Source organism: Haliotis rufescens, unplaced genomic scaffold (genome assembly GCF_023055435.1).
Source record: "Haliotis rufescens isolate VD_foot unplaced genomic scaffold, xgHalRufe1.0.p SCAF_54, whole genome shotgun sequence".
Taxonomy (NCBI): domain Eukaryota; kingdom Metazoa; phylum Mollusca; class Gastropoda; order Lepetellida; family Haliotidae; genus Haliotis; species Haliotis rufescens.
In genome coordinates this window covers 1,788,559-1,805,901 of record NW_025964268.1, presented here as the reverse complement: position 1 = coordinate 1,805,901, position 17,343 = coordinate 1,788,559, and the positions used below count along the sequence as shown (strand labels likewise).

Below are 17,343 nucleotides of genomic sequence, written 5' to 3'. Positions count from 1 at the left end.
AAGTATGAGTCGTGGATAGGATATAGTGATGATACATATATTAGTGATTATTACCTTGCAATATGAACAAGGTCTGGTTCGTAATGAGCGTAATTCATCTTATGAAATGAGGTGAGGTGAAATGGGGTTTAACGTCGCGTTCAAGATTATTGCTCATACAGTATACATCGATCTTTTTAAATGAAATCTTTACTTTAAAACATATTCTGTTTTCGACTGTCCACAAAACAATTTCTTTGTTTCGTATATCAATACTTTAGTACCAAACCAAAACGTTGCATGTTAAGAATCGTGTCATGCAGAAGTACTAGTCGAATATTGGTTTTTTCATCGTACCACGACTGAATTTGAACTACCTATACCAGGTTTTTCAGTACTTAACTGGTGAATTAATAGTTAATACATGATTGATTAATGCTACATTGACCCAGACATAGATTGTTAATATGTTTAGTTTGATGGATTCCCTATACTTTGTGCAGGCCGCTGATTGGCTGCGTGCGAAAGCTTCAGATCAATGACGTCACCATGACGATGTCCGATGTTGAGCGTGCAGAGGGTGTTCACATCGGCAGCTGCTCTAGTAACAACGTAAGGGTAGTGAATGAATGAGTGAGTGAGTGAGTGAGTGTGTCAAGAGTCAGTGTCACGCTTTGAGGAGGACCTGCGTATGCAATCATCTACCCTTGCTGACTACATTGAAGGTTTAAGAAAGTTGGGGACCAGATCAATGTATGCTTGGGAGTAATTGCTGTTGTTGTTGTTGTTGAACATCCAGCTATATCGATGGGCCTGTAAATAAATAGTCAAGTGTAGTAAAGTTGGTACGCAATCAACAAAGTCACCCGCCACTTACAACACTTACAGGTTGCTGGAGACCGAATCTACCCTGGACTTCCCCTGGCGCGTCCGTCCAGGACGTAGGCATCCCATACGTGTTATTGATGTCAAATAAAAACACCGTGAAGTTATTAGAAATAACCCGTCCCCTGAATAAACTGAATGAATTGGGTTGTTAAAAGACATCAATTGTCAGATAAAAGATGATGTGAATAAAATGTCTTATTTATTATATCCACAAAAGCTGTTCCACTCTTAATCTCTCCACGTCTTTACTGTCGATACATATAATGTCAGTCCCGAGTTATCTCCAGCCGCCGTCAACGTCAAGCCATTGTAAATGGTTTTGCTGTCAAATGGGACGTGGTATAAAATCTGCATAATAACAAAATAGATTAGTTCTATTTATAAAAAAGAAATAACTACTTAATTTCCCAGAAATGTCAATTGGCCATTGGCCAATTCAGAGTAGCGTACCTTTGCAAAACCAGGTAACCGCGGTCAAACTGTCAAAATGAACTGTGGTCACATGACAAAAGGAGGAGAAAACTCTGGAAGGCAAAGCAGAAATTGTCCTTACAGTTCCGGTCCTCGTTCCCTTTAGGAATCATGGTAATGTTCACAGCACGACTGCCCTTGACGTTCCCTTTAGGAATCATGGTAATGTTCACAGCACGACTGTCCTTGACGTTCCCTTTAGGAATCATGGTAATGTTCACAGCACGACTGTCCTTGACGTTCCCTTTAGGAATCATGGTCATGTTCACAGCACGACTGTCCTTGACGTTCCCTTTAGGAATCATGGTAATGTTCACAGCACGACTGTCCTTGACGTTCCCTTTAGGAATCATGGTAATGTTCACAGCACGACTGCCCTTGACGTTCCCTTTAGGAATCATGGTAATGTTCACAGCACGACTGTCCTTGACGTTCCCTTTAGGAATCATGGTAATGTTCACAGCACGACTGTCCTTGACGTTCCCTTTAGGAATCATGGTAATGTTCACAGCACGACTGTCATTGACGTTCCCTTTAGGAATCATGGTAATGTTCACAGCACGACTGCCCTTGACGTTCCCTTTAGGAATCATGGTAATGTTCACAGCACGACTGTCCTTGACGTTCCCTTTAGGAATCATGGTAATGTTCACAGCACGACTGTCCTTGACGTTCCCTTTAGGAATTATGGTAATGTTCACAGCACGATTGTCCTTGACGTTCCCTTTAGGAATCATGGTAATGTTCACAGCACGACTGCCCTTGACGTTCCCTTTAGGAATCATGGTAATGTTCACAGCACGACTGTCCTTGACGTTCCCTTTAGGAATCATGGTAATGTTCACAGCACGACTGTCCTTGACGTTCCCTTTAGGAATCATGGTAATGTTCACAGCACGACTGTCCTTGACGTTCCCTTTAGGAATCATGGTAATGTTCACAGCACGACTGTCCTTGACGTTCCCTTTAGGAATCATGGTAATGTTCACAGCACGACTGTCCTTGACGTTCCCTTTAGGAATCATGGTAATGTTCACAGCACGGCTGTCCTTGACGTTCCCTTTAGGAATAATTGTAATGTTCACAGCACGACTGTCCTTGACGTTCCCTTTAGGAATAATGGTAATGTTCACAGCACGACTGTCCTTGGCGTTCCCTTTAGGAATCATGGTAATGTTCACAGCACGACTGTCCTTGACGTTCCCTTTAGGAATCATGGTAATGTTCACAGCACGGCTGTCCTTGACGTTCCCTTTAGGAATCATGGTAATGTTCACAGCACGGCTGTCCTTGACGTTCCCTTTAGGAATAATGGTAATGTTCACAGCACGACTGTCCTTGACGTTCCCTTTAGGAATAATGGTAATGTTCACAGCACGACTGTCCTTGACGTTCCCTTTAGGAATCATGGTAATGTTCACAGCACGACTGTCCTTGACGTTCCCTTTAGGAATCATGGTAATGTTCACAGCACGACTGTCCTTGACGTTCCCTTTAGGAATCATGGTAATGTTCACAGCACGACTGTCCTTGACGTTCCCTTTAGGAATAATGGTAATGTTCACAGCACGACTGTCCTTGACGTTCCCTTTAGGAATAATGGTAATGTTCACAGCACGACTGTCCTTGACGTTCCCTTTAGGAATAATGGTAATGTTCACAGCACGACTGTCCTTGACGTTCCCTTTAGGAATCGTGGTAATGTTCACAGCACGACTGTCCTTGACGTTCCCTTTAGGAATCATGGTAATGTTCACAGCACGACTGTCCTTGACGTTCCCTTTAGGAATAATGGTAATGTTCACAGCACGACTGTCCTTGACGTTCCCTTTAGGAATAATGGTAATGTTCACAGCACGACTGTCCTTGACGTTCCCTTTAGGAATAATGGTAATGTTCACAGCACGACTGTCCTTGACGTTCCCTTTAGGAATCATGGTAATGTTCACAGCACGACTGTCCTTGACGTTCCCTTTAGGAATCATGGTAATGTTCACAGCACGACTGTCCTTGACGTTCCCTTTAGGAATCATGGTAATGTTCACAGCACGACTGTCCTTGACGTTCACTGTCGTGTATTATCTTCCAGCCCTTGTTTAGCTGTGTGCAGTTTGTCAATACCAGCTCGCCTATCGCCTATGGAACGACGGAGGATGCTGCAGCCGTCGTTATCGTCGCAACACGTGCAAGTCGTGGGCCAATACTACAGTATCAGAAGGGAGATGTATGTATACAGCTTACGTGATCGCTTGTCAGGAAACTGCACTTTGCTTCACATCTCAGTGGAATATATTTTTTAAGATTATCTAATTCCCGGCAGAATCCTTATCAATACCCTGGTCTACTATCATCACTTGGCTAGTCTCGAACTGTGGATAACTGGAAAGTTCAATATTACAGTTGCTTAATTTGTGACAAAAACTCCGTTAAATCTATTATACTTTCTTCTTTAAATACATGCTCTTTTCCTATCAATAACGTCAACAAAACATGAAGATTATGCATCTTTCTCGAAAAGATAAAAAACAACAACTGAATGTTGCAATGTTGAAAAACATGTTTTTGTATCAGATATCACTTTTCTATGGACACAGCAAATGTGAATAATTTGTACGAACCAGTATTATCGTCCCTCAAATACAACCGACATTTTTTTATTCATTTTCATATCTAAATACACATTGCACTCAAGTATGACTAATGCATATTGTTACATGCATTATAACTGTCCTTTCCAATTCGTCACCATTCACTTGAACGGACGTTATTTTAAATCTCAGCTGCCTCCCAACAAAATATTTTACGATGAGAGAGGAAGCTGCACTGCGCTATCAGCAATGTATCATCAATTAGTAATGAATGTGGCGTCTATATCTGACATCTAGTAGCATTGGTACATGTCCTCACTGTCCGGGTGAAATGACGCGCCTTCAGCCAGGTCACAAACTGAGCGCTCATAGGTCAGAGCACTCGCTGAAACGTTAACCAGGCCGTTGGTTGATTCGTTGTTTAAAAATAGCGACTGCCCATTAAGCAACTGTATGTATTCACGGGTATTGGAGGAACGTAGTGTCTGCAAACTCGTGATGTATTGACAATGCTACAAACCAGTCGGGTATTTTACCCCAAAGCGATAGAAAGCGATACTGTATCAGGAAATATAACCTGACAGGTGTTTATAAGTATACAGATTAATAAAATTGATGACTTGTTCTCCCGAGTTGACGTGGGTAACTCCGCTTTGCTGAAAGGTGAATTATTGTGTGCTCTTTCTGGGCGCAGTTCCCAAAAGCTGTTGTTGCTCCACGACTATCATTAAAGTCCATATTAGAGTAAAGGATAGCAATCGTGCTAAGATCGTTTTGTGGAACGGGGACCTGGACACCCCATCTTCACTGGAATTAACGTGGCACATGTACAAAATATTGAAATAAGAAAAATAACATGTATTGTTTGCCTTGACGGGAAACAGCTACTGTTTTCAATATGACTTGGAAAAATATAATCAAAACGAGATTTTCGGCCCTGGTGTCTTTCGAATGTATACCCGTGTGAAGCCCATTTCCGGTGTCCCCCGCCGTGATATTGCTGGAATATTGCTAAAAGCGGCGTAAAACCATACTCACTCACTCACTCGAATGTATACCCAAGTCACTTTTTTACCTTTTTATCCCCCCGGCATATAATGCGGGGGGATATAGCGATCAGCCAGTCTGTCTGTCCGTCCGTCTGTCCGTCCGTAATCTTTCCTTTTCCGGGGCAGAATTCCAAAACCATTCAGTGTATTTGATCGAAACTTGGCAAAGCTATCAGGCACATACTGAAGTGGTGCCTTTTGATATTTTGGGATTTTTCCAATTTTTAAAAAAAAATTTTTTTATGGAATGAAGTTGGACATAGACTAAATTGGGGATGGGGTTCGTTTCAGGGGCAGAATTCGAAAACCATTCAGTGTATTTGATCGAAACTTGGCAAAGCTATCAGGCACATACTGAAGTGGTGCCTTTTGATAAAATATCTTTTACGATTTTATTTTTTTTTACAATTTTTATGGAAAGAAGTTGGACCTAGACTCCATTGGGGAACGGGTTCGTTTCCGGGCCAGAATTCGAAAACCATTCAGTGGGTAAACAATGTATGCTTCTTAAAGAACATTCAACTGTTGACTCATTACAAAGAGAATTGCACATTTACTAGTGGTTACTTTACAGACAGCTGCCGGGGGCATATGTCATCTTTCTGATGACTCTTGTTTGCAACAAGGTACACATTTAAGTGTTTTACATGTTGTTTGTATTTTGCTTTCTTGTTTAAAGTGATTTGACATTATTTTCATTTTGTTGTTATAAAACGCAGCTCCAGTATATGTTTAATCCAAGTATATGTTGAGCATGCAACTCATGAGATCCATGAGGGTGGACCGCCTCCGACACAGTCGCTTGTAGTTTCTCTCTTGTAATGCCTTGCTTGATTTTAACAGGCTTATTATGATGAGGAGGACGTGCCTAAGGTGACACGACTTGTAGCACTCGACACAGTTGTATAGAACTAGTTGTATGCGACGTTAGCAAACAAACGCAACCGATAAGTTAAAAGGTGTTTTTGAAACTTATGATACGCGCGTTAATTACAAGCTTTTTAACGTATTGGGTGCGTTTGTTCAAACGAAAAGGGTTAGTATTGTCTCGCGTGGTTTTCAAAGGTATGAAAAATTAACAGGTTTTACTTTCCTACACAGATATACATAGACAAGTATTTGCATATGTGATCTTCCCTTTGGGTTTTGACTGGTAAAGTGGCTTAGAACAAGAATTGATTTCTAGATTTGATACGTGTATGATAATTTCAAGGTGTCTTTTTAAAAAAAATTGCCATTTTTTCTGATAATCGTAAAACCTGCAAATTTAATGTTTTAAAATGAGATTTTTTAGGTAGCATTGGCCAGTATAGTGTTACCCGGTGCATGAAAGTCACGTGTGAATATTCTTGCATTGTGCAATAGCGAGTTATCTCCCTTTGGTTCTTTGGCGATGATCATTCAAATAATGATTGAACATGGGAGATAATTCTGTAAATATTTTCACCAGTACTCATGATCTCCGTCACATGTTTTCAGATAACGTAATATAAAGTCGCATGTACTAAATCTCCTATCTAGTATGCTGAGAGTTCATTTCAGTACTTCTTCTCCATCACATTACTTCAAATCCTGTTATCGCTATTAACTGTCATCTTTTCAGTGCTGTTAATTCTTTCGATAACTACAAGCGTCTTTGCACAAAAAATAATATAGGAGAATATCAACAAAACCGATGTCAGTATGACAACATCGAGTGTGACGTAGATTCTGACAAATGAGAAATTCATAATTCAAGTGACGGAAGTATTTCACTATAATGCAGTTCAAGTTAACACTGAATAATGTATGAAACGTAACATTAAGAACATTTTTCGAAAAGTATTTACATGGCGCTTTAGTCAACAACTATGTTCTCTCACATTGTCACCTTGATTTTGTTTTCTTTCCGGAAAATAATGAAACGGTTTTTATGTGTTAATTTGGTTCATAGGAAGGACTTTTGGTGATAGTTTGGCATGGAAACCCTTTGCATCTCTGTTGTACTTATGGTATACTACTCAACTTTTGCAAGGATACTGACGTTACTTCCCAAAACGACGAATAAGGTTGACTTTTTGTAGAAACGCAGTTTCTTCTTATAATATCATCGTCAATGAGATGACATGACATGATATTAAAATACAGTTTAATGTAGCTATTTCGCCTGATTATACATGTTTAACCATCCTCATCTGTGTGAAAAGTGATCATTCCGTGCACCGCTTCACCACCGTAAGACTCGCCAAATACTATTGGCATATCCCTAGAAAACGTTGAGTAGTATATATAACAAGTTGTGTGTGCTAGACAATTACTGACACATGTTTCATTAATAATATTCCTTTATATTCTATAGTAATATGCTTTGAAGAATATCCATCTATGTAAATGAGTATTCAGCGTACCTCGGGTTGTTTTAGTTCTATATATTTGATATTTGATATATAATTATGCTTATTTAATTGCTTCTGTAGACTGACCTTAGATACTTTCTGTATTGGTATTGGATGAAGCTAGCTCTTGCTTTTACAGAACGTTAGGTTAGTTACCAATTGAAGTCAAATCTTTCCTTACTAAAGCTGGAGTTATGGTTTTTTGTTGCGATCAGGAATTCATGAACGTGCATTGTAATTAGGAAGTACATTTTCTTGCAGAAGTTCAATGCCATTATTTCGATGGAAGAAAATGGAATCGCCATTGTAGAGTCTAAGAAATCCTACGACGGTCAACTGGACTATGCGAAGAATGATCACAATATGTTTGTGGTGATCACAATAACAGACAAGGACAGGTTGGCAACATTTCTTAATTTTTGTTTGTTTGTTTCTTTGTTTGTTGTTTAACGCCGCACTCAGCAATATTTCAGCTATATTACAGCGGTCTGTAATTAATCAAGTCTGGACCAGACAATCCAATGATTGACATCATGAGCATCGATCCCCGCAATTGGGATACGATGACATGCTTCAACCAAGTCAGCGAGGACGACAAAGTCGCCTCTTACGACAAGCACAGTCGTCTTTTTCAGCAAACACTGGTTGCGGAAGACGTGTTCTAACCCGGATCTTCACGGGTCACTTGACATTGTCATAATGTATTGCTCCAATTTCTGTGTGGATTTTTTGTTCTTTCACAAGTACTTATACATCGTGCATGATCATTTCATAAACCCTTTTGGCGATTCAAAGATATTGTAGACCGCCTCCGGCATGTGTTGGTAGAGCGTTTTTTCCCAGAGAGCGGAAGGGCGGGAGTTCGATCCCCGATCGCGTCATACCAAAAGACGCTAAAAAAAGATTGTACTTGTTGTTACTCTCCCTGGCGCTGGGCATTTGTTTACAGAATTAAGAAGTTATCCAGTTAAGACTTAAGAAAAATCATTATTTGAAATCCCTATCCATCTTCATTTTGCAGCACACTGACAGTGAAGTACTTGGACAAGGAAGCGTCCATCAGCTATGGGGGTGGTTGGTTATTTGGTGGCGGTGACTCCAACACTCCATACACCGTCACTATCGGCGGGCAGGACGAGGACGACAGCATGTCACCATTCTCTGGAGGCATTTCTCAGATGATTGTTGGAAAACAGTAAGTATGCTGTGACCCACATTGTGGATGTTGCCTCATCACCATGCATGATGACAATCACTATCTACATAATACTCTCCATACCAACATAATAACAATCAAAATATACAGAATAACCACCAACGTCTACATTTTAACAATCAAAATACAGTCTACATACTAACAATCAAAATAAACAGAATAACCATCTACGTCTACATAATAACGATCAAAATACAGTCTACATTAAAACAATCAAAATACACTCTACATTATAACAATCAGACTATGCAGAAGAACAGTCTATATGTGCATAGTTAAAATCATTAAATACATTAACCGTGAGGCATGGTATCCCAGTGGGCTAGCACCATAAAATCGGCATTAGTCAGCACACACATATTTTCAAAGTTTGAAGTTCAGCAGGCCATCGACAATTTTATCATTTCAACGTCAAACATATGTTTGTTAATTTCAGATATCTGGACATGACGAAATACATCACAGACAACGGGCTGACCTCATGCCCCAGTGCCCACAGATCGGACCCTGTCTCCGTAGATGTAAGACGACGTTAGGGTGTACTTAACTCTCCTCATCACACACATTTGTAAATAGTTGTAAGTTATCAGCTGCCAACTTGTATCAGCAGAGGGCATTGCAAGCCGTTGACCGAAGCACATGATGAGATTAACATATATACATACAGTCATGATATATAATCATACATATGTAAACTTTTTCCTTTTCTGATAACTGTAGTTATTTCCTGCATCCACATTATAGGATATTATTCATTATAAACGACACAAGTTTAGAAAACATCCCCGTTGTCTCTAACAGGAAACCTCGGATACCGTTATATTTGATTTGTAGAAATGTCATTGTGCTGCTTCTTGGTAAGAACCTGTGAAAATTCGAACACTCGCAAATCTCACAATTGTTCGTGTCGGAGCATTTAAGGACTCGAAAAAGTGTCCCACCCTTTGAAAAAAACAGGAATGTTTTTTACAAAACGAAGAACTTCAAACTTGAATATCAAATTAGTTTTTGAAATTGTCATTGACCAGGGAAGGCTCCCCACATACATCCGAGTGAAAAACATTTTAATCCAACTGCCCAACTGTTTGGTTCGATAATACTTTACTGTTGTAAAAACGAAGTGACAATACCACACTATATCGAAATGTGTTCATTGAAATACATGGTGTGGCCCTTGTGTCCTTGTGTGCATTGGTGTGACGTTTGTAGTGAGAAATTTCAATGATTATAACAGTTCTTGTCGGCACAGTATGAAGCTTAAACAACTACTTAATGGGTGAACACCTGTTGCAAAACATCATATATCTCACAGTGTTCGTTATCGTTATTTTGTCATTAAGTGCTGTGATAGAGTTAACTGGACACGATATGTGTATATATTGATTTTCAAAACCAGTAAACGCCCAGATTAAGGGGTTTATAATTAATTATGTGTCTTACCAATTTGCGTTGAATGCCAGTTAGGTACGCAGGCGTATACAAAATACGTCATGTTTTATGCATTGATATATAGAGGTTATTTCAAGTGTACTCGTGAAAGAATCTCCTTTCCCCGTCATTTGATGTGATAAACATGATATTTCACGAGACATGAAATATCCTATTTATGATATCCTATTGTGTAGTTATTTACCGGATTTCATTAATACAGTAAAACCTTGAAACATAAATTCTCCCTACCTAACACACGGTGACGTTTCACAACCCCTTGTATTTGCGACTTAAAAGGTAGTTCCGTGTTTGCAAAATCTTAAAATATATAAACAAAAGTAACAAAATATACTTCAGGTCACGAAAGTTCTTATCATTTATTTAGATAAAATTACATACAAAATCAACTTAAACAAACAATATTCTTGAAATCTACGAAACCGCTGTTGGAAGCGAGAGAATACACGCTGGTCAAGGAACAAAAGCGCCGCTTTGCGAAACCAAAGACGTATATAGTATATACTATATACGTCTTTGGCGAAACGAACGTCGATTGACGAGTTAAAAGAGAAATTTACAGTTTATAACGAAACATTTTCAAGAAAAAAACAAACGGCAACAACCGATATAACTCCATAAATGACCATCTGTAATTATTTTGCCTTGTCAATGTAGAAGTAACGTAAAAAGGAAGTCAACATTTGTGTACAGGCTAAACACTGACGATAAAGGGAGACAATTTGCGGGCAGGTAACTCTTGTATGAAAATAGTTCCGTCAAAGTGTTATGTTCACTGCATTTGAAAATGTCAAGCGTTATGTTCACTGCAATGAAAATATCACTTTTCTCAACTTCAGAAAATTCAGTCTTTCACACTAAAATACAATACAATTTGTCATTGTAATTTACATAAAGGTATTTTTTTCGAATTTGGGAAAGCAAAAATCCTGTAGCAACGCCAAATTAATTGATGATTGTGTTTGCTAAAATTGTGCTGTGTGATGAAATAATATTCTACAATTCTTTTTCAAAATTATGTCATTCTTAATTACCATTTTTAAAGTCAGGTTTGAAAGATCAGTATGAAAACAAGTATAATTATTTAATTTTTCCTATTTTACATTCCAATCTTCAGATGCTAAAACATGACTCTAATGATTCGACTATGAACAAAAGGCATCAGAGATTGGTATTCTGTTCATTTCTGTATTGTATGTCAAATAGGAGATTTTAACCATCGATATATATGCAGAGAATGAAATCAAAAGAAGACACATAAACGTGTGGTTTAGTGTATAAAGTATTGGCTTGCAATAAGATTATGCATAATATGCATGCTTGGCTTCGAGCAAACATTTCTAAGCCTGTTTATGCAAAACTGACCCCCCATCAAGGATGAAAACAATATATATCAGATTCGCCTCATGAGGATAATGTTACATTTAATATGTTCTTTTCCCTTATGCCTGCCCAAATAATGACCTTACACATACATCCTTATGGAAACATTCCCTTTGTTCATTCCTGAAGCCAAGACCTTGGTAACCAGACCTCAGGAATAATGTGTTAGTATGGAGTGTTTGTTGACGAGATATATAGAGAGATCATGTATGGACAGAGAACCAACATTGTGATGGTATTATTGATGCCGTTTGCCCTGTCTGAAGCCTTCAAGTCTGCTGATCCACAGTTGTTGAGCTACTTAAACTAGAATATCTTTAAGAGTCACTCTGTGTTAGAAGCTGCTGTCTCATATTGGACAGGAATTTTATTCGAGGTGAAAGAATAAAAATGTTAAAATCATACCGTTGATCCTGTCTGCCTAGTCTTCATACTGTCTCCTGCACGAGAGAAAAATATGTAATCTTGTATGCTATCTTTTTTTTCACAAAATATCTTCTTGAATATTCGATCAGTTTCCATTACGTGTCTTTTCTAATATTTGCAATTAATTTCTCGAATATACGTAACAAGAATACTACTTGAAATTGTAAGAGACTCGTGAATGTTAAGAAGCACTCTAGAAAAGTCAAGATAATTTGGTTACTATTTATTTAATAACACTCTGATGACAAGGAAATAAAAATGTGGTGTTTCGAGAAGGCGTCCTTAAAGAATTCTACTTGTGTATCAGCACGTGCGGTGCACGTGTACATTGAATCCTTTGGTTATACTTCGCTGTAAAAGTGCTGCAAAATTAGCACTAATATGATTGTTAATAATAAAATGTCTCAATTGGCAAGAAAGTCAAATTCATGAAATCAACTGTACCTACACAGTTTAGTCAAAGTGCTATTTCCATGTTTTTTAAAAAATTGTATACAATATTTTAATATTTTACCAATTTTTATTCTGCTTAGATGTTAATGACAATTTGATGTAAATACTTATTTGCAAAGAGTCGAATGTGTGATCTTTTGTTGTACATATGATGTGCTGAAGTGCAAATACGTTTCCTATTTTTGAAAAATAAAATATTTTCTTACTTTATCGGATACATTGTGTCTGTTTTGTTTGGGATTGACATATTTCGCCAGTTGTCCAGATGTGTGTTACAGCTGGTAATTCATCAGGCATCATGTTGTTCTGTATGTGTGCGTTCAACTCGTATAATAAGGGTCAGCCAATATCCTATCAACCAAAAAGACATACATTAAACATTCACAGTAAGCACAGTTCAAGATACAATAGTTGTAAGTCTTTTAAACCTATCGTCGATTGAGTGTATAATAAAGTAGGCTCCTTGCAGAATCAAGAAAACTATTCCGTTTATCATATCAAACCTTAGGTTTTGAAAGGCCCGTTTCAAAACCCGATATAAGGTTTAAAAACCAAAACCAGAAGGAACCAAAGCGCTCTCTGTTCGAAAAAGACGTGCTGTTGGAAATAGCCGTTGCGACTAAAAAATGTTACGTTTAGAAATTAATTAATACAAATTTATACTAAAATCAGGTGAATTAGTGTAATCCCCTTATTGAATGTTTACCCCTTTCACTTTGATTTCCGTGACGCCCACCGTTCACACGATGTTGAAAGATCCCTGCGGTTACTTCAGTGAGGGATACCTGTGAATGATATGCGCTGTATCCATGTCATAATATATAGCAATAGAGTACTGCTGTGGTGTATAATATTTCGCATTATAGTTAAGAAATGACTTCAGTATATTTCCTACTCGGATGTACACAGTATGCACGCCGGTGTTAAAGTGTATACCTTAACACAAAAATCATAATCTTGTTTATGATAAGTAAAACAGTATGGCTTCATGGACTAGTTGTGTGCCATATTTCTGTTATAAATGAATTGTGTACATACATATATCAAGATAATACTAAGGTGAGTTGAGATAAATGTATTGACGTATTCTGACGAGGTGAGGTGTGAAAAATATAACATATACTGACGAGTGAGGTTAGGTGAAATGGAGTTAACGTTGCCCTTAAGATTACTGGACGTTTATAAACCTCTAGTGACGTCATCTTACTGTTTCTGCAGGACCTTCAGTTTATAGAATAGCATCTTAGGGGGACATTTCTACAGTATATCCCGCTGTCCCTGGGATATTCTATAGAATATCCCCCGTTAGAGATCCATTTTGAATTTAAACACTACATAACACGCATTACAATGTTAACTTAACGAAATGTGCCAAATGATGACTTGAAAATCCAACGACAATGTTATTCATATTCTGTGGGATCGAACCTGCAACCTTGGTATGGCACTTGTAAACCGCAATGCTTTTAAGAATCTTTTTCAGGAACATGTAGACCAACAATAGATATTGTACGTCCGTTTCTTGAGGTTTATCGACAGTGTGTTATACACATAAAATTATTCATAAATGTTGTTTCACGTATTTCTTTCGGTGTTTAGGGCAGACATAACACTGTCCCACAAGTTTGATTAAAAACATAAACGCTCGGGATCAGAACACTTCGACCCTCAGGTTTGTCCATGCCTAATGTTTTCATTTTTAAATACAATCCTCGGGGGCGTGTTTTATCCTTTACATGAAGTCATTTTGACATTTGAATTTGATACATATAGATAGAGACAAAATGACGGATAAGTATCTTTGAGTTGAAATAAACCGATATTTATCTGAATGCATTGGGTAAAGGGAAGTAACTCGGTTAGGTTGCGTCGTCTGCTATTGCTAGTGAAACTGCGGATATATGTTCCGGACCTGTATGAATTAGTGTCGGTAAGATAAATTCGTTGTCAACCGATCCCTTGGGGTTTATTGTGTGATGTACCCTGGGTGAGACTATGTACCTATAGGCTCACACACAGGGCACATCACTCCCTATGCCCCGAGGGATCGTTTGACTACTTATAATGTATACATATGAAGGTCACTCTACAGAAACTTATATACTTTCAATAAGATCCATGAATCAACATCCTCGTATATATCAATATGTCAATGTATACTTTTACCAAACGTTCCCTATACATTGAGATGTATATTCATCGATATGTGGGTGTTTCATACACATGGCTTCATATCATTTGGCGATTCACTCTAACATGTTATATTCAAACGCACTTCCTCAAGTTACTTCAGTGATAAATACCGATCTTAAATGTTGATGATTATATATGACATTGTATGATAAATATGTTTATTACCCTCGTGGTTGCTTTCGAATCGTGAATATCATATTCGTATATCAGGCGTTAAACGTGTATTGTGCTCATGCTGAAACAGGCTGTACTAATAATCTCTATTGATTTCAAAACATAGAGGAAATCGTTTCGAATCGTAAATATCTTATTCGTATATCAAGCCTAAAACGTGCATTGTGCTCATGCTGAAACAGGCTGTACCCAATAATCTCTATGGGTTGAGGAATTCGATAGCGAGTTGAGTTATCATTCTACCATGAATTTGGGAAATTGATTCTGATTGGTTAATCAGAGGTGATTGAAACAGCCAACTTGATGGCCGCATCACCCCTGGAGATAATAATAGAACACTTCTTCGGTCATCGTCGGCAGGCATTTTTTAAACGATTTTATGTATACTAATATATGATTCAATTTAGCGCGGATAATCTACAGGTGACTTAGCTCTAACTTGAAAACACAGAACGTTTACCTCCAAAGTGAGGTCGATGTTTCAGAATAAATGTTCACAGTTGGCATCCAGCGCTACGCAATACGTATGTATACCAGGGACACTGTGTCCTTGTCCTGAAGTGAAGAGTTGTGTCCCTCAGGTGTGCTAGAAACCCGTGTTTGCAGTCACGGCTCTCCCTCATTATGTTTCTAAGTTTGTTTGCACAATGTACCCGTGCTCTTGGGTTTCCCCAAAGTGGCAAACGTCTGAGATCTGCATCACTTCGGGACTGTCACGCCGTGATATAACTGAAATACTGTTTGTTTGTTGTTTAACGCCGCACTCAGTAATATTTCAGTTGTATGATGTCGGTCTGTAAATAATCGAGTCTTGACCAGATAATCCAGTAGTTGATACCATGAGCATCGATCCACGCAATTGAGATACGATGACATGTATCAATCAAGTCAGCGAGCCTGACCATTTGTGACAAGCATAGTCGCGTCTTTCGACAAACATAGTTGCTGAAGACCTATTCTAACCCGGTCGGATCTTGACGGGTAACTGAAATACGGATATGCTGTCCAGAGCGGCGTTTAATCACTCAATCACTCACTGTATTGGCGTTATCAGGAAGGAAACAGTCTCATCATTCAGTGAACTTTGCCATCCGAACGTAGAGTGTTTACATAAACTATCTGTGTTCCTGTTTAAAAAAATACCATTTCATTGTGCATAAACAGAAGTTTATAAAAATAACCCACTGCAACTGACCTACAGGTGTAATGTGAAGTTTGTAAAAATAACCTACTGCAACTGACCTACAGGTGTAATGTGAAGTTTGTAAAAATAACCTACTGCAACTGAGCTACAGGTGTAATGTGAAGTTTGTAAAAATAACCTACTGCAACTGAGCTACAGGTGTAATGTGAAGTTTGTAAAAATAACCTACTGCAACTGAGCTACAGGTGTAATGTGAAGTTTGTAAAAATAACCTACTGCAACTGAGCTACAGGTGTAATGTGAAGTTTGTAAAAATGACCTACTGCAACTGAGCTACAGGTGTAATGTGATGTTTGTAAAAATGACCTACTGCAACTGAGCTACAGGTGTAATGTGAAGTTTGTAAAAATGACCTACTGCAACTGAGCTACAGATGTATTGTGAAGTTTGTAAAAATGACCTACTGCAACTGATCATCAAAGGTGACGTGGACTTCCTTCCTTCTTTGAGTACAGTTGAGGTCAGAGGTCAGTATACAAGTTTCAGAAGCCTCCGAAAATAATACATGACGTCACAGGAGTTTTCTAATGGATGTTAGGCCCGCGGCCCATGTACTATGGTTAAGGTGATGTTCTATTTATTTGACAAACCCGTTCAAGACTCCCTTTTCTAATGACATAATATGATACAAATGCATTGGTCAAGGTTATGTACTACTTACTAATATCTACACATGGTATTAGTCTAAGGAGCTGGTAATTTATTATAGGGGCTCGTTTTATGCAACATCCACCCCCCTCATCCCCCAAAAATAAATATGTTTTTTAAATGATACGTGTAACATTTGTTGACCCCCTCCCCTTCCTCACACACACACACGCACACACACACACACACACACACACACACACACACACACACATTTACATGATTTTTTTATTTAACAATGTTCAATCGTATATGTGTTCAGTTGACACCACATAGTCATAGTCATAAAAAACTCGGGTGTTCTTTAGCTTCTTTTGAGTAGTATAAATAAAAAAGAAAGAAATAATAATGTAGCCGTCATTGGCCCATTTTGTGACATATAGTCTGAACGAGAGCACGTATGTTATGATGGCTGCGGTTGTCAAATGCTCCCGGATAGTGTGTACCATTTGCACCGCCCCGCGTATTAGAACCTAATTATTGACGAGGAACTATTTCCTCAGCCGTCGATTTGTTCGTCAGATGACCAACCAAGTCATTTTATTCTTATATTTTAGATTATTGCTATTGTGCCGACCGTTATCTTTGTTGAATAAAGTTTCGCCTTGACGCTACAATGACAATATATTACAGCACCTTTATATACCTATATAGCGGAATAGGAACACCTTTATATACCTATATAGCGGAATAGGAACACCTTTATATACCTATATAGCGGAATAGGAACACCTTTATATACCTATATAACGGAATAGGAACACCTTTATATACCTATATAGCGGAATAGGAACACCTTTATATACCTATATAGAAGCAAAGGAACACCTTTATATACCTATATAGA

At 38.3% G+C, this 17,343-nt stretch overlaps 1 protein-coding gene across 1 annotated transcript in view; it reads left to right on the top strand.

Annotated features, from left to right (window-relative positions):
* Positions 1-12,492, top strand: part of LOC124138462 — a 58,573-nt gene extending 46,081 nt beyond the window's left edge. The window contains exons 21-25 of the mRNA XM_046505098.2: positions 483-591; positions 3,428-3,562; positions 7,612-7,748; positions 8,372-8,545; positions 9,003-12,492. Of these exons, the coding sequence (XP_046361054.2) occupies positions 483-591; positions 3,428-3,562; positions 7,612-7,748; positions 8,372-8,545; positions 9,003-9,102 (655 nt within the window). The 3' untranslated portion in view covers positions 9,103-12,492. The remainder of the gene's footprint in view (positions 1-482; positions 592-3,427; positions 3,563-7,611; positions 7,749-8,371; positions 8,546-9,002) is intronic.
* The last annotated feature ends 4,851 nt before the right edge of the window (positions 12,493-17,343 follow it).